The sequence below is a fragment of the Triticum urartu genome, chromosome 2A (assembly GCF_056163025.1).
Source record: "Triticum urartu cultivar PI428250 chromosome 2A, HENAU_Tu73, whole genome shotgun sequence".
NCBI lineage: Eukaryota > Viridiplantae > Streptophyta > Magnoliopsida > Poales > Poaceae > Triticum > Triticum urartu.
Window position 1 is genome coordinate 731462075 of NC_141874.1, and position 22372 is coordinate 731484446.

Sequence of the window (22372 nt, forward strand, 5' to 3'; positions counted from 1 at the left end):
AATCCCACTTAGATAGACATCCCTCTAATCCTCTAAGTGATCACGTGATCCAGATCAACTAAACCATGTCCGATCATCACGTGAGATAGAGTAGTTTCATTGGTGAACATCACTATGTTGATCATATCTACTATATGATTCACGCTCGACCTTTCGGTCTCCGTGTTCCGAGGCCATATCTGTATATGCTTGGCTCGTCAAGTATAACCTGAGTATTCCGCGTGTGCAACTGTTTTGCACCCGTTGTATTTGAACGTAGAGCCTATCACACCCGATCTTCACGTGGTGTCTCAGCACGAAGAACTTTCGCAACGGTGCATACTCAGGGAGAACACTTCTTGATAATTAGTGAGAGATCATCTTATAGTGCTACCGTCAATCAAAGCAAGATAAGATGCATAAAAGATAAACATCACATGCAATCAATATAAGTGATATGATATGGCCATCATCATCTTGTGCTTGTGATCTCCATCTCCGAAGCACCGTCATGATCATCATCATCACCGGCGCGACACCTTGATCTCCATCGTAGCATCGTTTTCATCTCGCCAATCTTATGCTTCCACGACTATCGCTACCGCTTAGTGATAAAGTAAAGCATTACAGCGCGATTGTATTGCATACAATAAAGCGACAACCATATGGCTCCTGCCAGTTGCCGATAACTCGGTTACAAAACATGATCATCTCATACAATAAAATTTAGCATCATGTCTTGACCATATCACATCACAACATGCCCTGCAAAAACAAGTTAGATGTCCTCTACTTTGCTGTTGCATGTTTTACGTGGCTGCTACGGGCTTAAGCAAGAACCAATCTTACCTAAGCATCAAAACCACAACGATAGTTTGTCAAGTTGGTGCTGTTTTAACCTTCACAAGGACCGGGCGTAGCCACACTCGGTTCAACTAAAGTTGGAGAAATTGTCACCCGCAAGCCACCTATGTGCAAAGCACGTCGGGAGAACCGGTCTCGCATAAGCGTACGCGTAATGTCGGTCCGGGCCGCTTCGTCCAACAATGCCGCCGAACCAAAGTATGACATGCTGGTAAGCAGTATGACTTATATCGCCCACAACTCACTTGTGTTCTACTCGTGCATATAACATCAACATATAAAACCTAGGCTCGGATGCCACTGTTGGGGAACGTAGTAATTTCAAAAAATTTCCTACGCACACACAAGATCATGGTGATGCATAGCAACGAGAGGGGAGAGTGTGATCTACGTACCCTTGTAGATCGACAACGGAAGCGTTAACTTGGTTGATGTAGCCGTACGTCTTCACGGCCCGACCGATCAAGCACCGAAACTACGGCACCTCCGAGTTCTAGCACACGTTCAGCTCGATGACGATCCCCGGAATCCGATCCAGCAAAGTGTCGGGGAAGAGTTCCGTCAGCACGACGGCGTGGTGACGATCTTGATGTACTACTGTCGCAGGGCTTCGCCTAAGCACCGCTACAATATTATCGAGGACTATGGTGGAAGGGGGCACCGCACACGGCTAAGAATATGATCACGTGGATCAACTTGTGTCCTTAGGGGTGCCCCTTGCCTCCGTATATAAAGGTTCAAAGGGGGGGGGCGGCCAAGAGGAGGCGCGCCAGGAGGAGTCCTACTCTCCTACTCCCTCCGGGAGTAGGACTCCCCTCCTTTCCTAGTTGGAATAGGATTCGCGGAGGGGGGGAAAGATGAGAGAGAGGAGGAAGGGGGGCCGGCCCCCTCTCCTTGTCCTATTCGGACCAAGGGGGGGAGGGGCGCGCGGCCCATCTCTGGCCACCTCTCCTCTCTTCCACTAAGGCCCATATACCTCCCGGGGGGTTCCGGTAACCTCCTGGTAATCCGGTAAAATCCCGATTTCACCCGGAACACTTCCGATATCCAAACATAGGCTTCCAATATATCAATCTTTATGTCTCGACCATTTCGAGACTCCTCGTCATGTCCGTGATCACATCCGGGACTCCGAACAACCTTCGGTACATCAAAACGCATAAACTCATAATATAACTGTCATCGAAACCTTAAGCGTGCGGACCCTACGGGTTCGAGAACAATGTAGACATGACCGAGACACGTCTCCGGTCAATAACCAATAGCGGGACCTGGATGCCCATATTGGTTCCTACATATTCTACGAAGATCTTTTATCGGTCAGACCGCATAACAACATACGTTGTTCCCTTTGTCATCGGTATGTTACTTGCCCGAGATTCGATTGTCGGTATCCTATACCTAGTTCAATCTCGTTACCGGCAAGTCTCTTTACTCGTTCTGTAATACATCATCCCGCAACTAACTCATTAGTTGCAATTCTAGGTATTGGTCGGTGATGCCATGATCATCACCAACGACGACTCTGACTATATTGCCTTTGTTAAGGCCTGCCTTCGCGACCAGTTCCTCATGTCTGATCTTGGTCCACTTAGCTATTTTATTGGGATTGAGGTTTCTTCAACCTCTGATGGCTTCTTCATCTCGTAGGAAAATTATATTCAGGATCTTCTTGCTCGAGCTGCTCTTGGTGATGAGCGCACTGTTGTGACTCCTATGGAGCTCAACGTTCAACTTCGTGCTTCTGACGGTGATCCACTTCCTAATCCCACTCGCTATCGCCACCTCATTGGGAGCCTTGTCTATCTAGTTGTTACTCGTCCTGACATATCTTATCCTGTCCACATTCTCAGTCAGTTCGTTTCAGCCCCCACCTCTGTCCACTATAGTCACCTCCTTCGTGTTCTACGATATCATCGTGGCACGATCTCTCACCGCCTTTTCTTTCCCCACTCCAGCTCTCTCCAGCTCCAGGCCTACTCCGATGCTACGTGAGCTAGTGATCCCTCTGATCGGCGCTCGCTCTCTGTTTATTGTGTCTTTCTTGGCGGCTCTCTCATTGCCTGGAAGACAAAGAAACAAACTGTAGTTTCTTGCTTGAGTACAGAGGCTGAGTTGCGAGCTATGGCTATATTAACGGATGAGGTAATCTGGTTACGATGGTTACTTGAGGATTTTGATGTGTCTGCTACTACACCGACTCCCTTATTGTCAAACAATATCGGTGCTATCAGTATTGCTCGTGACCGGGTGAAGCATGAGCTCACCAAGCACATTGATGTGGATACCTTCTTTGTGCGTGCTGTTGTGCAGAGTAACCAACCGGTGGATTTTGGCCAGCGGCGTAAAAAGGTACGAACGAAGTAGATCGTAGGCACGAAAACGACCGCACGACGCAGATAGCCAAGATGGGCGGGTAGTGTAGCTGGTTTTATAGGAGAAATGAATAAAATTGCAGATGTTTCTTAGAAAAAAAATGTTTGGGTACCGCCTATGATTGGATTGAGGGAAATATCAGGTGCTCCCATCCTTGGGATGCTCCCTATGCTCCAAGGCTAAAACATCAATTTTAAATGTTTCAAAAATTCTGAAAAAAAAATTGTTAATGTTCACAAGAATGTAACTACACCCCATAAAAATTTTAGGCCCAAATTCAAAATGTACATTGAGAAACAAAAAAGATAAATTCAGATGTGAATAGTGTCAAATGTTGCTTTTGTCTTCTTATGACACTATTCATGCTAGATTTCACATTTTTGTTTCTCAATGTGTATTTGAAGTTTGGGCCAGAAATTATTAGGAGTTGTAGTCACATTTCTTGTAAACATTCATATTTTTTCAGAATTTTTTGAAACATTTAAAATTATTATTTTTGAACTTGGAGCATGGGAAGCACTCAAGGAGGATGGGAGTACTTGATACTCCGTATTTCCCCGATTGGATTGGACGAAGGATTCAACGGCGTAAATCCAACTCCCCCACTCCGCCGGCAACCTCACCCCTCTCCGTTCACAGTCTTAGATTCGTCAACCGCCTCCTAGGCCGCTCGCCGGCGGCCAGGACCACCGGAGTTTCTGAGTCCCCTTTCTCTCTGACGGAGGTGCGCTGCTCGTCCTGCGCTTGCCGCTCCTCTTCATCGCCACTGTTGAGGGCATCGATTGCAACCCGCGGCGGCGGCGAGCGGTTCCCCCGAGAGCTTGGTTAGTGCGCGCGCGCGCCGAGCATCGCAGGTGACGCCACTAGAGCGCGGTGCGGCGGCGCACGCACGGTCAGCCTTCCCGGAGGGCAAGACCCGCGGCTGTGGCGGGCCGAGCTCCGCTGGAGACGGCCAGCAATGCCAACCGGCCGGCTGTCCTCCATCTTCACCAGCAATGCAACCTCCTCCTTCAGGGCTCCTTCGCCACAGCCACGAGCCCCCCTCGCCGCCTTGGCTGCCACCACAGAGCGCGTGTGTGCCGGAACGCTAAGACCGGAGGAGGCGCACCACCTGTTCGACGAATTGCTGAGCCAAGCCGCCGCCGTCCCGGAACGCGGGCTGAACAACTTTCTTGCCGCACTAGCCCGTGCTCCACCCTCAGCTGCCTGCAGCGATGGCCCCGGCCTTGCCATCACCCTCTTCAACCGCATGTCCCGAGGCGCTGGTGCACAGGTGGTGTCGCCCACGCTCTGTACCTATTCCATTCTCATGGACTGCTGCTGCCGTGCAGGCCGCCCGGACTTGGTGGTTGCCTTCTTTGGCCGCCTCCTCAGATTGGGGCTGCGCTTGAATGTCATCTCCTTCAACAACCTCCTCAAGGGGCTCTGCCAGGTCAGTACAAATGAGGCTGTGGACTTGTTGCTCCACCGGACACCTGAACTGGACTGTGTGCCTAATGTCTTCTCGTACAGCATCGTAATCAACGGCTGTTTTAAAGAAGGTGAAGTAGACAAAGCGTGCAATCTCTTCCATGAGATGCCCCAACTGGGAGTTCAACCTAATGTGGTCATCTACACCTCAATTATCGATGCACTAAGCAAGTGCGGAGCCATGGACAAGGCAGAAGTGGTCCTTCAGCAAATGGTTGATCAAGGCATTGAACCCAACATCAGGACATATACTAGCCTGATACATGGATATTCCGCTTCGGGTCAGTGGAAGGCGGCAGCTAGAGTATTCAAGGAAATGGTAAGTGTTGGTGTTCTACCAAATGCTGTCACTTTGAACTCATTTATGGATTCACTTTGCAAGCATAGAAGGACAAAGGATGCTAGAGATATTTTTGACTCCATGGCTGCAAAGGGCCAAAAACCTGATATTTTCTCCTACTCTATTATGCTAAATGGGTATGCTAAAGAAGGATACTTCGAGGATATGACTGATCTCTTCAATTTGATGGTACTGAATGGTATTGTACCTAACCACCATATTTTCAACATACTGATCAATGCATATGCTAAACGTGGACTGATGGATGAGGCTATGCACATGTTCGAAGTAATGAGGCAACAAGGAGTAAACCCAAATGTAGTTGACTATGTAGTAGTAATGGATTCACTTTGCAAAATGGGTAGGATGGATGCTGCTCTGGACAAATTTACTCAGATGGTCAATCAAGGAGTTTCACCTAACAAAGCTGTTTACCAATGCCTGGTTCTGGGTTCTTGCTCTCATGGTCATTTTGTGAAAGCCAAGGAATTGATCTCTGAAGCAATTAATAGAGGTCTGTTTTCTAACAGTGTGTTCTTCTATCCTGTAATAAACGACCTATGCAAAGAAGGAAAGGTGAAGGAGGCACAGGATATGTTTGACTTCATTCTAGGTATTGGTCGGCGGCCTGATGTGATTATGTACAATTCACTGATGGATGGATATTGCCTTGTTGGCAAGGTGGAGGAAGCACTGAGAGTACTTGATGCTATGAAGTCTGCTGGCCTCCAACCTACTGCTGTTACGTATGCTATACTTCTTAATGGCTACTGTAAAATTGGCAGGATCGCCGATGGATTGAGTCTTTTCAGGGAAATGTCACTCAGCGGGGTTAAACCCACGACTTTTATGTACAACATTATACTTGATGGGCTGTTTCGCTCCGGGAGAGCAGTTTCTGCAAAGGAAAAATTCCGTACGATGAGCGAAAGTGGCATACCAGTGGGCATTGTCACATACAACATAGTTCTTCATGGATTTTGTAGAAACAATTGCACTGATGAAGCAATAGAGCTGTTCAAGAAACTACGTGGAATGAATGTGAAGATTGATGTCATAACACTCACTACCATGATTTCTGCAATGTTTAAAACTAGGAGAATTGAAGAAGCCAAGGATTTGTTTGCTACTATATCAGCCATTGGGTTGGTGCCTTCTGTTGTGAGTTACAGTGTAATGATGACGAATTTCATAAAAGAAGGGTTGCTGGCAGAGGCTGATGATATGTTTTTAGCAATGGAGAAGGCTGGCTGTGCTCCTGACTCGAGACTGCTAAATCACGTGGTCAGAGTGTTGCTGGAGAATGGTGCAGTTGTAAAGGCTGCAACTTATCTCGCTAAACTTGATGCAAAACAGCTGTCACTTGAAGCTTCGACGGTTTCGTTAATACTATCTCTCTTCTCAAGGAAAGGGAAATTAAGGGAGCATGTAAAATTGCTTCCGGTAAAGTACCAACCTCCTGAGATGTTGGACTGACAATTGATGCATTATTACTTGGAACTTCCTACTGAAAAACAAGGTGGTATTCACTCATAGCTGACACAATGGCATAGCCCCCTACCTTCCTTTTTTGGAAAATGCAGAAAATTCATCCATTCTGTTGTTGCCTGATGTTTGATGTCACGTTCTAGTTAATATAACAAGCCTGTGGCCTGAGAGTCATATGAGTTTCCCTATTTTCTGTGATGAAGAAGGCGTAACTCTGATCTGGAAAGTTTGGATATGTCACACATTTAGGCCTATTCAGGGTATCCAAATTTGTGGCAGGGTACTTGGCTGCCTACCTCTGGGAATACCCAATCTCGGTGTTTACGCATTTATGCTTGACCAAGGACAAGGAGTGCAACACAAACACGATATAAAATATTTTGTTTAACAGCTGTGATATTTTTCAGTAATGCCTCTCTCAACAGTAGTGTTTTTTTTTGGGAAAGCGTTAAGTGCGCGGTATTCATGGGTTGCATACTGGTAAACAGGATTGAACTGTGTTGTCATCTAAAATCTAGTTGCCAGCGCTAGTGCACCTTAGTTAGTAATATGATGTTACTTGAGGGCTATTAAGCATGTTTTGTGCTACTCCCAGCAACTGCTGACTGTCAAAATACTACATTGCAGTCTCCCCAGTAAGAGGTATTTACCTTAATTCATCGTATATGTTTTTTTTTTCTTTCTGCTCCAGCTAGAGCTATCAAGGGGAGAGACGAACAGAGCATGAAGGATCAGTGTTGTACCGCCGCTGGGATTCTCACACTACCAGAAACATTTAATACATCTGTTCATTGTCTATGTTTCTTTTTTCTGGTGCAGCTAGAGCTATCAGAGGGGAGATGGAGAGAGCGTGAACGATCAGTTTGCTGTACTACTGCCGTTGGGATTCTCATCCCAGGAACATGTAGGGCGGCGCATTCGATGGCGCTGTGCATTTGCTGTTAGGGTTCTCCAGTTTTATTTGGGTTGCTGATGACAGAAACGAAAGCCATTTCTTGTGTGCTGATGACATGATGAGTGCGTGGTTACAAGTGTTAGGAAGGAAAATGAGATGCTTGCTCTGCCACGGCCGGCCGGCGGCGACATTTTGTCACATTGACCGACGACCTTCCCTTCCCTTCTTCCTTTCCTCGTCAGGGAGTGGGCGCTGAATCGATGCAAAAAAAAAAAAGGGAGTGGGCGCTGAACTGAACTAGACCGGGGTCGGGCCTGGCCTTGAATGAATGGGCCGGAGAAGCAGGCCCAGAGGAAGGAAGGAAGTTATCTCATCTTCGGCGAGGCAGAGCGGAGCTCCTCCCCACCTCCCTCCCCTCTTCGGCGACGGCGATGGCCTCCGCATCGTCGGCGGCGGCGTCGCTCCGCCTCCTCCGCCGCCCTATCGGCCTCGCCCCCCTTCGCCCCGCCCGCCGCCTCCTCTGCGTCGCCTCCCCCACGGCCGCGCTGGCCACCGACGGCGACTCCTCCCCTGCTTCTTCTGCTTCCATGGCGCAGCCGGCGGTGGTGGACGTGAACCCGCCGCGCGGCACCAGGGACTTCCCGCCGGAGGAGATGCGGCTCCGCTCCTGGCTCTTCGACAACTTCAGGGAGGTGTCCCGCTCCATGGCCTTCGAGGAGGTGGACTTCCCCGTGCTCGAGTCCGAGGCGCTCTTCATCCGCAAGGCAGGGGAGGAGATCACGCAGCAGCTCTACAACTTCGAGGACAAGGGCGGCCGCCGCGTCGTGCTCCGGCCGGAGATCACGCCTTCCCTCGCGCGCCTTGTCATCAAGCAAGGGTATGTATCTATCTACTCCTATCTATGTACTGTATGATAAATGATGGCTGGATTGGATGCCAATCTCAGTTAATTCAACCATTAGATTTGTTTGGTTGGTTGATTTTGCCCAACCTAGGATACTAGATACCAATCTCACTTCATTCAGTTTGTCCCAATTGACGCCTACTAAGTGCATTTCTTCATCTACTTATTGTGAATGTCTCTCTCTAGAAAGTCGGTCTCCCTCCCACTCAAGTGGTTCACCATAGGACAATGCTGGCGATACGAGCGTATGACAAGAGGAAGGCGCCGCGAGCATTATCAGTGGAACATGGACATTTTTGGTATGCCTAAAGTCCGGGTATGTATGTATCTATGCCCATTCTGATTCACCTTGTTCTCTATGATTCACACTCACTTCACTTCTCCACCTTGTTCAAATTCAGGCTGAGGCTGAGCTCATTCAAGCCATCGTTCTCTTGTTCGAGCGTCTTGGGATTACGTCTTCGGATGTGGGGATCAGACTGTCCAGCCGAAAGGTAGCCCTTTCACTTCACTATTTGCCCTCTAATTACTAGTAAAAAATCATGCTGTCCCTTTTCGTTCGATGGCATACATGTCCCATGCATGGGTTTACTAGTACCAATCTCTCTGTTTTGTGCCTCACTGTTCTCTCTTATCTCCAGGTTCTTCAGGCCGTGTTGGATATGTACTCCGTACCACAAAACTTGTTTACTCAAGTTTGTGTTATTGTTGACAAGGTACATCCAAATCCTCCTTCCACCTTCCGATTTGTTGTACCATGATGCCTTCATGCACATCCTACTTTGTTTCAAGCCTAACTTTATCAGCGATGGCATTCTGAATAATGGTATAGTTTGGAAGTTTGCTCCTAAACTGCTTTTGTTCGTATGCTGATGTTAAAAAGGTTCATGTTCACCTCTTTCCACTGCTCATTAAAAAAACATAGTAAGATCTTTATGTTTTTATTTATTTGTACGCACTTTCTTCTTAGCTATGCTGTCCGGGTGGAGACCTAGGATAAGATTGCTAAAAAATCAAGATGTTGATTTTTGTTGGACTTCGTTCTGTTTATCCTTTACTATGCAGTCCATCTAGAAATTTTGGAAATGATCACTGAGTGTTCTTTGTATGACTCAGAACTTGGTAGCTAATACATATCACATGGGCCAATTTCCCCATGCTTGTTTCTCAATTTGTGATTAAAACCCGTTTTCATCTAACCCTCTATATTGTAAATAACTAGTAAAATAGTCATTACAAAACCACAATCCTGTTTGTCTACTGATTTTAAAGTTAAGCACATCATAGTTGTTTCTGTGTTGCATATTTACTCTGTTCATAACTACTAGATGAATTTACATGCACTATGTAATTGTTTATTGCATCATGAATTTACAATATTGTGCAGCTGGGGAAACTGAGTAGGGAAGAAATTGAGAAGGAATTGATTTCAACTGGTCTGTCATCTGAAGCTGTACAGGGTATCATTGAAGTGCTCTCTCTCAAGTCACTGTCCAAACTTGAAGGTCTGTTACTGGCTTTAGCATTCGACATGTGCTTAAACTATTGGGCTGTACTGTGGTACCTTCGTGTTAAACTTCTTGTTGATACTGTCCAAACTCTTTTTCTTATGGCATCCATATTTGTGCAACTTTTTGGAAAAAGAAATCAAAGTCGACCCTTTTATCCAGAAAAGGATCGCTCATTTTGATATTCCCATGCAGAGGTGCTAGGCTCCGGTGTTGAAGCCGTTGCTGACTTGAAGAAGCTCTTCTCGCTTGCTGAGCAATATGGTTATGCTGATTGGATCTGTTTCGATGCATCTGTTGTTCGTGGCCTTGCATACTACACAGGGATTGTTTTTGAGGTCCTAATCAAGTGGCATTCCATCTTTTATTTTATGTTTTGTCACCAACTATTGTTTCATGCCGAACTCTCTTGATCCATGTTTTCAGGCTTTTGATAGGGAAGGGGAACTGAGAGCGATTTGTGGTGGGGGGAGGTATGACAGGCTACTGTCAACATTTGGAACTGAAGATGTACCAGCCTGTGGCTTTGGATTTGGAGATGCTGTTATAGTGGAGGTATGATACTATTTTCCCCCCTTTCTCTGGTTCCTTTTCCCGTGTCGAGCGATGCTGCTTGGTCGAAGATTAAAGTTCCTGTAAAATTGATATTTTGATAAAGATATGAGAAACACTTGCTAATATTAAGTAAAAAAAGTAACAGTATAAAATTCAGAAGCACAGCATTGCACAAGGTTGGGCCAAGATTTTATCAAGTTGAGTAGTGGTGAGAACATAAATTCATGTGGAAAAGATTGTCGTTGTTTACATGTCATTATGAATTTGTGATGCAGTTTGAGTGGCAGTAATACCAACTCTATAATTTACACATTTTCTGGCAGCTGTTGAAAGAAAAGGGTCTTTTGCCTGACCTGCCACGTCAAATAGATGACATTGTGTTCCCATTGGACGAGGAGCTTGAGGGGCCAGCATCTAGTGTTGCATCCTCTCTGCGGAAGAAGGGCAGATCTGTAGACCTTGTAGAAGACAAGCGTCTGAAATGGTATTGCCTTTCCTGAATTTCTACTGTTTTTTCATTGTGTTGAATACTTATGTGGGTGGGTGTATCTGTAATTACTTTTTACTACGCCGCAGGGTGTTCAAACACGCTGAGAGGATAAACGCTAGCAGGCTGATCTTGGTTGGGAAATCCGAGTGGGAGCGAGGCATGGTTCGTGTGAAGATACTATCAACCAGAGAAGAGTTCGAGGTCAAGGCGGGCGAATTGCAGTAGCTGTTAACTGATCTGGTCGATTTGAAGGTTTGACTTGTCCCCTTCTTTGATCATCTTCAACACTGTAGGTTTTGCAATACACGTTGTGTATACAAACAATTGGGTGGCTTTGAAGGCTATTGCTATCTTCTTTCGGATCATTCATCTTGCAACAAACAAAGAAATTGTAGGTTTTGCCATTCACCAACATGTATTGAGAATGCTCATCTGCTTCGAACTAGTGCTGTTCTGAAGCGATTATTTTTGGTTCTGTACATGATGCGAAATAGATGAATGAATATAATGAAGCAAGTAATTGTCTTGCCCTGGAAATTAAGCTGGTATATGTATGGATTGTTCGGTCGGTCCTGCAAAACAGCAAAGCTAGTATGCAATGCAAATTAAGCTGATAGTAGCTTATTCACTAGGGAGAGGCGGCCGGCAGGTACGGGATTTTAATTTGTTTTGTTGGTATCACTTCATTGGGAGCCGACGTAGCCGAATCCGATGACGAAGGCGGCGGCGGACTGCATGAGGAGGTAGACATAGAAGTGATCGTGGCCGAAGAAGATGTCGTAGACGGCGCAGTAGAGCAGGCATAGCCCCATGACGATCTCGGGCGCCAGGATGCTGCTCTGGCTCTTCTTCTTCTTCATTGCCCCCTTGTTGGTGGCCATGGTGGTCGTCGCGGCAGGGGTGGAGGTCACCGAGCCGAGCTTCTCCGTGACGACCCACTCGTTTGCGCGGCTGGCCTCGACGAGCCCGATGATGGTGGCCTTGGAGCGGTGCATGGACATGACGTTCTCGAAGAGGATCCAGAAGACGAGCAGGTGCCAGGACCTCGGGGTGCAGACGGCGTTGAGCAGGGTGATGATGGCGGGCACGTACATGGCCACGTACTTGGGCAGGCGCACGTCCTGGCCGCCGACGAGCACGTAGGCCGGGATGACGACGCAGTAGAAGAGGAAGGTGACGAGGTGCGCCACCACCTTCCTCACGAAGAAGAAGCCGTAGAGCACGTGCACCTTCTTCCACGCCGACACCTGCCGGCTCGCCACGATCTCCCAGAACATCTTGCGCATCAGGTTCGCCGGCCCGCACGACCACCGGTGCTGCTGGTACCGGTACGCCTTGAAGCTGCTGGGCAGCTCGTTGCGCACCTGCACGTCGCCGGCGTAGACGAACCTCCAGCCCCGCATCGACGCCCTCACGGCGAGGTCCATGTCCTCCACGGTGGTGCGGTCCTTCCAGCCCCCCGCGTCCGCCAGCGCCTGCACGCGCCACACCCCCGCCGTGCCGTTGAAGCCGAAGAAGCCGTGGCAGGCCGACCCCACCTCCTGCTCCACCGAGAAGTGGTAGTCCAGCGACATCTCCTGGATGCGGGTCAGGATGCACTCGTCCGCGTTCACGAACCGCCACCGCGCCTGCACCAGCGCCACCGCCGGATCGGCCTGGAGGACCGGCACCGTGCGCCGCAGGAAGTCGGCGTCGGGCTGGAAGTCGGCGTCGAACACGGCCACCAGCTCGCAGTCCTTGGCGTACCCCTTCTTGAGGCCCTCCCGCATGGCGCCCGCCTTGTAGCCGCTCCGGTTGCTGCGGTTCTCGTACCGGATGTGCACCCCCTTGCCCGCCCACCGCCGGCACTCCGCCTCCACCATCGCCCGGATGCCGGCGTCCGTCGAGTCGTCCAGCACCTGGATCACCAGCTTGTCCGCCGGCCACCACAGCCCGCACGCCGCGCCGATGGACAGGCGGTACACCTGCATGCATGCCACCATTCTTTCGTAAGTATGTTGTCACTCCCCACATCGGACAAAGTACCACCGTAGGTAGCAGAGAGAGTTGACTCTTGTCTTTGCGTGCAGTAAAGCATAGCGCTAGCTGTTTCTCTTTTATTATCTTGATGATGAATTTGGATGGACGTACAGGAGTGCAACAACAATGGCAATATTTGTTGTGCGTGCGTGCATGCATGCATGCATATGTTGTGGAAATGGAGCTGTAAAGCAGCGGCTTTTGCATGATGATGGTTGAAGAAGGCAACAAAATCGAGTACACATGCAGCTAGCGTTACCAGCAGCAGTGCACTGCTCGATCGCAGGCAGCAGCAGTGCAGTATACGAGTGATGGGTCATGCGTGCGGCAAGCAACAGCCATCACAGTGGGCATGCATATCATATCATATATCATCGTAGATGAGCAATCGATCGATCATAGAGTACGTACGTACTGACCTGCTTCTCGTTGAACATGGGGATCTGGACCAGGACCACGGGCAGGTCCTCTGCGGCGCCGGACTCCAGGTCGCCGACGTCGTCGTCGCCCCCCTTGTTCCTGCCAGGGTTGCGGCGCTGACGGCGCCGGCGGCGGAGCCATAGCGCCGCGACGACGAGCCCCATGTAGAGGCGCTCGGCGAAGAGCATGAGGGACATGGCGGCGCAGAGGTACACGGCCAGCTGCAGCAGCGGCACCACCACCGCGTGCCGCACCGCCGCCCACGCCGCGCGCGCCATCGTCAACATGCTCACCCCCTTCATCCTTCTTCTTCCTCCTCCTCCAATAGAGAGAGAGAGAGAGAGGAAGAAAGAGATTGAGCTTCTTCTTCTTCTTCTCCTGATTAATTCGAAAGGTTGGATTGTAGAGTTTTGCTAAACAGATCTTGGTAGGTGCGTATATAGATAGATTGGTGGAGGCTAATCTCTTATATAAATTGCATGAAATTGGGGGCCAGGCTAGATTAGGACCCAAAGGGGGAGGTTATAAACTTGGGGCATGGCATTGACCTGGGGACAGCCAGAAAGCACTATCTGGCACAGTTGAGGGCAAGATTAGTACCAGCATTAGTGCTTGCTATCTGTACTAATACAGGGGGTGGGTGGGTGCAGCGGTGCAGCCAGCCACAAAGAGTGAAGACATGCATCACTACTGGAAACGCCACGTGTACAAATTGCCACATATACGTGCAAGCTAAGCTAGCCGAGCGAACCACTGTCTTTGTAAGTATATTGATTGATCGGTGAAGAAACAAACAAACAAGCTCCTTCATGGTGAATCAAGTGTGTTTCGCATTCACATACTACCAACACAAAACAGAAGAAAAGCAAATTCAACTGAGTTTGTACTATGTTGCATGGCATACATCCATCTCTTTCTGTTGTGCATGATTGAACCTATATTTATTTATTTATGCACATTTATGCATATGAACACGCTAAGCTTAGCTAGCCAGGAGATATACCATATATACGCACTGGGAATTAAGCAGAGAAATTAATAAATAAAACCGTGTGCGTGCGTGCGTGCGTGTGGGATCCATCTATATGGATTGGAGTTGCCACCCGTGTCGTGCTGCATCCATTCCATGGCAATGGCAGCAGGCATGCACACCATCCATCCATCTATAGTTGTGTGCTAAGCTAGCTGTGGATTCCTCACTGCCTGCCTTATTTGGAGGGAGGGAGGGAGGGAGCTAGGTTTTTAATATGCTACTCCCTCAGTTCACATACTATAAGATGTTTTAACTTTTTCCAGAATCGGACACGACACGTTTTAGTGTGTTTATTATTCACTCATTTCAGTCTGTATGTAATACACAGTAGAATAAAACATCTTATATTTGTGAACCATGTTATCTGGCGTCCATCAGATTTTTGGCATCTGCCAGTGAACGCCGTCCCCACCATTGCACGGATCTCAGCGCAGGGCCAATGCCAAGTTCAGATTTTGAAACTAGTTTGCTATAAGATAAAACCAAGCGAACATTTTATTTCTCAAACGCCCCTGTGCACTACACTTGCTAGCGGCGTGAGCTTGCACATGGAAGACTTGGGTTTGAATCCCAAGCCCTCCTTTTTTGACTTTTTTTACCATGATGGAATTTTATGTTTTTTTGGCTTAGGTACATGGCAAATTTTCTAGAAAAAAAAGCAACATTGCAGTTTATAAATTTTAGAAATACGTCACATTGCAATTAAACATTTTTTTCACAAGTCAAGTTTGTTTTTGTACATGGCATTTTTTATTTTAAGATATGACATGTTTATTATTAAGAGACGACATTTTTTATTATTAAGAGATGGCATTTTTATTATTAAAAGATGGCATTTTTATTATTAAAAGACGGCATTTTTATTATTAATAGACGTCATTTTTATAATTAGGAGACGGTATTTTTTATTATGAAGAGATGGAATTTTTTATTATTAAGATATGTCATTTTTATTATTAAGATATGACATTTTTTAATATTAAGAGATGTCATTCTTGTTATTAAGAGGTGACATTTATACTAATAAGTGATGGCATTTTCTAAATATTATTATCCAAATAAAAAAAATTTATCTACAGGATGGTAGTTTTAAAGTTTAGCAACAAGGCAATGATATGTTTCCTAGATCACACGACCTCTTTACGTTTTATCATACTTATTGTAAATTTATAAATTAGAGTAATGTCAGTTTTATAAAGTAGCATGACATTTTCCGTAATTTGTATCAGGGGCAAAATTGTTCTCTACAAGATGGCATTTTTTATATTAATTTCTTTTACATACATCATACACATCTTTCTTTTTGACATTTTTTTATTTTTTTGTAGAAAATAAAACGGTCATTGGGCATGGAGGCCTAGAGGCCCATGGGGGAAGCTAAAGAGGGCCTTTGTGGGCTGGTTCGCTCGATACTTGTTGCATGATTGAGTAGTGATACCCCTCAAAAAAAAAGAGTAGTGATGGATGCAGACAATCACAAGCCTACTTTGTTTATAGAAAAGAGAGTATAATTTTTGATCCCTAACTGTTGTAGGAATCTATCGTGGCCTCCTCTTATGTGTCATTTGCCGTCTATTCCCTCTGTCCGGATTTATTAGGCCTCCTCATATTTTGAGACAAAGTTTGACCTAACCATACATTTGCATAATAAAATATAAGTTATACATCAAATAAATGGTATTATTGAAAAAATCATTCGAATATGAAATATAACAATATAATTTTATGACATAAAACTTATATTTTGTAAATTAAATCGATGGTCAAAGTTTAGACAAAAATACAAATGGGTCTAATAAACCCGGACGGAGGTAATAATGCACTATTTTAGTATAATGTTGTTTGACTCTTTATTTTTTTAAGGGTAAAACTGTCGATCTATTGATAATCAATCATGATAGTACAATGAACACCAGAGAGGTAACAAAATTTCAGGGCCAGTGGATGAAGCTTGGTTCTAAATCCAAATAAACACATGCTTTTTATTTCTTTTTATTTGTTTACTGAGTGTCTTGTAAAAAAAGACTTGGCAAATACCTATTTTCCGAGTGTTTTCAAAGTCCCTACTTTGTTGAGTGTAGTACTCAGCAAAGTGACGTGAAGTTTCTATTTGCCGTGAGATACTCAGCAAAGACCTTGTTTGCCAAGAACCCCGTGAAAAATCACTCGGCAAACAGCCCAACACTCTACATATAACATTTTTGCCATAGTGTATACATAATTCACATGAGTGACAATCTATGGAAAGAGATGATATATTTTGTAAAATTAAATTTAGTTATGCTCATTGAATCTTGGCCAGAAGTAATTGACTCGACCGGCCAACTAATCCCCTCTTGATTGTAAATATGTGTGTTGCAATAAACGCTGATGATGAAAGCTTCCCCAATTCGAATTCACATTGCCCTGCTCCAGAAAAAATGTTCACAGTGCACCCCAAACCAGTATGCCCGCTTAGGATTCTTCTGGAAGATTATTGCTTCGAGTTGCTTCTCGTCCCGGTAGCGCATACACACATGATTTCATTTTATTCCTTCGAATTATTCCGCTTCCAGTTTCGTTCAAATGAAACCATCCAAAGAACCTCAGGCCCGGCACAGATTATTTCAGCATCCTTAAACGTCTAGTCTAGAGGAAAAAATACTGCATTCTCTGGCATGTCTCTTTCCTTTGGAAGAGAGAGATCAGCAACTGCAGCTCAATGGTTGAAGCTTCGAGTACTAACTTTTTCTCGTCAATTTTAGAAAGATTACTTCACCTTTCTCCAGTAACACCCTGTTTTTTTTGCAACTGAGAGTTGGAGCACAGCCAGTCTTCTCCATTGTTGACAAGATATTGTCTGCCCCTTCCAGCAACCCTCCCTTTATGAGATCCAGTAACACCCTGACCACATGTTTTTTGGCAACTGAGAGTTGAGAGCACAGCTAGTCTTCTCCATTGTTGACAAGATATTGCCTACCCCTTCCAGGTTGAGATACAGGTTGACCAGAAGGTCACAAGACTAACAAAATAATCAACTTATGCGATTTCCACAACAGAAAGCCAAAGAATAATGCAGTATTTATTTGGTTTCAGAGACAAGCATTGTGTTTCAACCAAAGGAGCTACAGACTATGTGTAATGTGTGCATCCATTGGAGGCCTCCAGATTGCACAACTTTTTATCTAAAAAATTTCTTCAAGGTAATCGCACAACACCCTAGAATGCACCAATGTTTGAGATGAGAATCCCGATGGCAGTACAGCACTGATCCTTCACGCTCTGTCTTGGTAAAGAAAGCGAAAGAAGCGCATGATGCACCGGTGTTTGAGATGAGAAGCAAGACTGTAAATGAAGCCTATGGTCAACGGATGGTTGTATAATCTGTAGAGGTTTTGGCATGAATCAATTACAATGTAAATTTTGTAAATAGGTATCATGATGATGACGATGAAAACTGCTGACACTTGAGTTCAAAAATTACAATGCCCTTGCTCCAGAAGGAAATTTGCATTGCCTCCATTTGGTTTGAAGTTTACTATCAAGGATTACTAGCTTTAAGCTTGTAACAAGTTCTGCACTTTGCTGACCGACATCTGTAAGGCTCAAGAGTGATAAGAGAGTATTTTTTTCGGATCACCCTTTTGAACCACGTTTAAACACCTTCTGAACCATGTTCTTCTTCCAGTTTGTACACACGACAATCATAACTCTAACAAGAGTGGATCAAGCATAATTGTATACAGGAAAAACTCCACTGTCATTTACTGCAACCAGAAACAACAGCATGATGTAGCTGGTTTACAAGAAGTACACAGAGACTGTTAACTTTTTTTTTCAGAGAAAACTCTAGTTTATGCAGCGTTGTAAAGCAAAAAAGAAAAAGGAAACCAAAGATCCAGAAAACATTTATCAGAGCCAGGTTTCGATCCTGGGACCTGTGGGTTATGGGCCCACCACGCTTCCGCTGCGCCACTCTGATTTGTTTGATTTTCAGTTGCACCGCTCTTGTATTTCAACGCTTGCTGATTAACAGCAAAAACTCTACTTTCTGGCATGCCTCCTTCCCTGGGAAGAGGGTCAGCAACTGCAAACTCAATGACTGAAGCTTCAAGTACAAAATTCTTATCATCAATTTCAGAAAGATAACCTCCGGCCCTGATTATCACACCTTTCTCCAGTAACACCGTGGCCACAAGATTTCGCAACTGAGAGTTGAGAGCACAGCCAGTCTTCTCCATTCTTGAGAAGATATTGCCTGCCCTTTCCAGCAACCCTCCTCCAATGAGATGGTCACAAGTATAATAAATACTTAATTCCTGTGATTTCCACAACAGCGAACCTGAACAAGAAGCTCTCATGTTCTCTTGGAAATGCATATTTTGCCAGATAGTTCCTTGCGCTCCTTCCAAATAATACACTATTTATTTGATTTCAGAGACAAGCATTGTGTTTCAACCAACGGAGCTACTTTCGCGCATTGACTGACCATGACCATACAGAATACGTGCGATGTGTGCATCCATTGTTGGCCTCCAGATTGCAGAACTTTTTATCTAAAATTTTGCCTTCACAATAATCACATAACGCCCTAGAAGGCGCCATGATAAATGTTTTTGAGATGAGAATCTCAATGGCAGTACAAAACTGATCCTTCATGCTCTGTTCATCTTCCCTTTGATACCTCTAGCTGGAGCAGAAAAAAAGCATAGACAATGAATTAAGGTAAATATTTCTTACTGGAGAGGTCCAGGCATCTGCAATGTATTTTTACAGTCAGCATTTCCTGGGACTAGCTTAGCGCTTCTCATCTTCAAAACATGCTTAGCCTGAACGTAACCAGGATATCACTGCTGAGAAATTGGGTTTAAATGCAATGGTTGCTGAAATTTACAAATGCAAGCAATTAACCTAGAGGAACCTAGCTTTCCGTAACATTACAAAGAGAGAGATCATAGGTTAGTTGAAGTTTTAAGAGTGAACATAATAGTAACTATCATCAACAGAGAGAAAATGCAGTGCATCAACCATCTGACAGTTGTTAAACAGACTGTTTTATATCCGGTTTGTGTTGCACTCCTTGGTCATGCCTTCTTGTTGCATAAATGCATAAACACCGAGGTTGGCTATTCCCAGAGGCAAGTAGCCAAGTACTTTGCCACAAACTTGGATGCTCATAAATATGTAATGTGTGACACATATCCAAACTTTCCAGATCAGAGTTACGCTTTCTTCATCACAAAAAGGGGGGAACTCATATGACCCTCAGGCCTCAGGCTTGTTATTTTAATTTACCACCTTGTTTTTCAGTAGGAAGTTTCAAGTAGACTGTATCAATTGTCAGCCTAACTCTGAGGAGGCTGGTACTTTACTGGAAGCAACTCTACATGCTCTCTTAGTTTCCCTTCCCCTGAGAAGAGAGATACTATTAACGAAATCGTTGAAGCTTCAACTGACAGCTGTTTAGCATCAAGTTTAGCGAGATAAGTTGCAGCCTTTACAACTGCACCTTTTTCCAGCAACGCCCTGACCACCTGATTTAGCAGACTGGAGTTGGGAGCACAGCCAGCTTTCTCCATTACCAAAAAGGTATCATCAGCGTCTGCCAACAACCCTTCTTTTATGAAATTTGTCATCATTAAACTGTAAGTCACAACACAAGGCACCAATCCGATGGCTGATATAGTAGCAAACAAATCCTTGGCTTCTTCAATTCTCCTAGTTTTAAACATTGCAGAAATCATAGTATTGAGTATCATGACATTAATCTTCACGTTCTTAGCACGTAATTCCTTGAACAGCTCTATTGCTTCATCAGTGCAATTGTTTTTACAAAGTCCACTAAGAACTATGTTGTATGTGTCAACGCCCACTGGTATGCCACTTTTAATCATCGTATCGAATTTTTGCTTTGCAGAAACTGGTCTCCCAGAGCAAAACAGCCCATCAAGTATAATGTTGTACATAATAGTAGTGGGCTTAACCCCGCTGAGTGACATTTCCCTGAAAAGACTCAATCCATCGGCGATCCTTCCAATTTTACAGTAGCCATTAAGAAGTGTACCATACGTAACAGCAGTAGGTTGGAGGCCAGCAGATTTCATAGCATCGAGTACTCTCAGTGCTTTCTCCACCTTGCCAACAAGGCAATATCCATCCATAAGTGAAGTGTACATAATAACATCAGGCCGCTGACCAATACCGACAATGAAGTCAAACATATCTTGTGCCTCCATTACCTTTCCTTCTTTGCACAGGTTGTTTATTACAGGATAGAAGAACACACTGTTAGAACACAGACCTCTATTAATTGCTTCAGAGATCAATTCCTTGGCTTTCACAAAATCACCATGAGAGCAAGAACCCAGAACCAGGCATTGGTAAACAGCTTTGTTAGGTGAAACTCCTTGATTGACCATCTGATTAAATATATCCATAGCAGCAGCCATCTTACCCATTTTGCAAAGTGAATCCATTACTACTACATAGTCAACTACATTTGGGTTTACTCTTTGTTGCCTCATTACTTCGAACATGTGCATAGCCTTATCCATCAGTCCACGTTTAGCATATGCATTGATCAGTATGTTGAAAACATGGTGGTCAGGTACGATACTATTCCGTACCATCGAATTGAAGAGATCAGTCATATCATCGAAGCATCCTTCTTTCGCATACCCATTAAGCATAGTAGAGTGGGAGAAAATATCAGGTTTGTGGCCCTTTGCGGCCATGGAGTCAAAAATATCTCTAGCTTCCTTTGTCTTTCTATGCTTGCAAAGGGAATCAATAAATGAGTTCAACGTGACAGAATTTGGTCGAACACCAGCACTTGCCATTTGTTTGAATATCCTAACTGCTGCTTTCCACTGACCCGAAGTGGAATATCCATGGATCAGACTAGTATACGTAATGATATTGGGTACAATGCCTTGATCAACCATTTGCCGAAGGACCACTTCTGCCTTGTCCATTGCTCCGGACTTGCTTAGTGCGTTGATAAATGAGCTGTAGGTCACCACATCAGGTTGAACTCCCAGGTTGATCATCTCACGGTAGAGATTGCACGCTTTCTCCACTTCACCTTGTTTCAAACAGCCGTTGATTACTATGTTGTACGAGACGACATCAGGCGCACAGTCTAGTTCGGGCGTACGGTGGAGCAGCACGTCCAAAGCCTCATTTGTACGCTTGGACTGGCAGAGCCCCTTGAGGAGGTTGTTGAAGGAGGTGACATTCAAGCTCAGCCCCAACCAGAGGAGGCGGCAGAAGAAGGCAAGCACCATGTCCGGGCGGCCTGCGCGGCAGCAGCAGTCCATGAGGATGGAATAGGTACAGCACGTGGGCGACACCACCCGTGCACCAGCGCCTCGGGACATGCGGTTGAAGAGGGCGACAGCAAGGGCCATTGCTGCAGGCAGCTGAGGGCCGTGCACGGGCGAGTGTGGCAAGAAAGTTATTCAGCCCGCCTACTGGGAAGGCGGCAGCTTGGCCTAGCAATTCGTCGAACAGGTGGTGCGCGTCCTCCTGGCTTAGTGTTCCGGCGCGCACACGCTCCGTGGCAGCAGCCAAGGCGGCGATAGGGGCTCGTGGTTTTCCTGAATAAGCCTTGAAGGAGTAGGACAGGCGGGCGGTTGGCATTGCTGGCCGTCTCCAGCGGAGCTCGGCGCGCCAGTGCCGCGGATCTCGCCCTATGGGGAGGCTGAGAGACCGTGCGTGCGTCCCCTGACGAGGCGCTCCGCGCTCGGGTGGTGTCACTCGGCGCGCGCGCAGCAACCAGCCTCTCGGGGGAACCGGTCGCCGCCGCCGGCGCGGGTTTCAATCACTGCCGAACGCGCTCAGCAGCGGTGACGAAGAGGAGGCCCCGGCGCCCGAGCGGAAAGCACGGGAGGAGCAGCGCACCTCCACTGCTCCTCCGTCGACGAGGACGGGAACGCAGGAGGCCGGACTGGTGGGTCTGGCCGCCGGCGAGCGGCTGACGAGTGTGGACTGGAGAGGAGGAGGGAGGACTGGGGAGTGGGGAGATGAATCTCTATGCCGTTGGATCATTCC

The 22372-nt window shown here is 46.2% G+C and overlaps 3 protein-coding genes and 1 pseudogene across 4 annotated transcripts; 2 read left to right on the forward strand and 2 right to left on the reverse strand.

The window, feature by feature from the left end:
• Window positions 1-3759: 3759 nt before the first annotated feature.
• LOC125540169 (uncharacterized) lies at window positions 3760-6691 on the forward strand. Of its 2 annotated transcripts, XM_087545222.1 has the most exons (2): window positions 4472-4651; window positions 4732-6691. In XM_087545222.1, the coding sequence occupies exons 1-2, from the start codon at window positions 4611-4613 to the stop codon at window positions 6503-6505; spliced, it is 1815 nt and encodes a 604-aa protein (XP_087401348.1). In that variant the 5' UTR covers window positions 4472-4610; the 3' UTR covers window positions 6506-6691. The 2 variants fall into 2 exon arrangements, with proteins under 2 accessions (XP_048559713.1, XP_087401348.1); XM_048703756.2 differs by having other exon boundaries at window positions 3760-6691.
• A 1060-nt stretch (window positions 6692-7751) lies between these two features.
• Window positions 7752-11406, forward strand: LOC125540171 (histidine--tRNA ligase, chloroplastic/mitochondrial). The gene is made up of 9 exons (XM_048703759.2): window positions 7752-8289; window positions 8503-8632; window positions 8718-8810; window positions 8958-9032; window positions 9704-9821; window positions 10020-10162; window positions 10251-10379; window positions 10703-10863; window positions 10956-11406. The coding sequence occupies exons 1-9, from the start codon at window positions 7844-7846 to the stop codon at window positions 11092-11094; spliced, it is 1434 nt and encodes a 477-aa protein (XP_048559716.1). The 5' UTR covers window positions 7752-7843; the 3' UTR covers window positions 11095-11406.
• LOC125540170 (glucomannan 4-beta-mannosyltransferase 1-like) lies at window positions 11255-13933 on the reverse strand. Its single transcript, XM_048703758.2, has 2 exons — window positions 13308-13933; window positions 11255-12833 (listed from the first exon to the last, which is right to left on the reverse strand). Exons 1-2 carry the CDS (start codon window positions 13608-13610, stop codon window positions 11553-11555), a joined length of 1584 nt encoding a protein of 527 aa, XP_048559715.1. The 5' UTR covers window positions 13611-13933; the 3' UTR covers window positions 11255-11552.
• A 5234-nt stretch (window positions 13934-19167) lies between these two features.
• LOC125540173 (uncharacterized) lies at window positions 19168-22372 on the reverse strand (annotated as a pseudogene).

Bases quoted from the DNA above. Each gene is read 5' to 3' on its own strand.
- LOC125540171 (XM_048703759.2), top strand. From the start codon at position 7,844: ATGGCCTCCGCATCGTCGGCGGCGGCGTCGCTCCGCCTCCTCCGCCGC. The intron at 8,633-8,717 runs GTATGTATGTAT...GTTCAAATTCAG, and splicing joins TTGGTATGCCTAAAGTCCGG to GCTGAGGCTGAGCTCATTCA. The intron at 9,033-9,703 runs GTACATCCAAAT...AATATTGTGCAG, and splicing joins TTTGTGTTATTGTTGACAAG to CTGGGGAAACTGAGTAGGGA.
- LOC125540169 (XM_048703756.2), top strand. From the start codon at position 4,178: ATGCCAACCGGCCGGCTGTCCTCCATCTTCACCAGCAATGCAACCTCC.
- LOC125540170 (XM_048703758.2), bottom strand. From the start codon at position 13,610: ATGAAGGGGGTGAGCATGTTGACGATGGCGCGCGCGGCGTGGGCGGCG. The intron at 12,834-13,307 runs GTCAGTACGTAC...GCATGCATGCAG, and splicing joins CCATGTTCAACGAGAAGCAG to GTGTACCGCCTGTCCATCGG.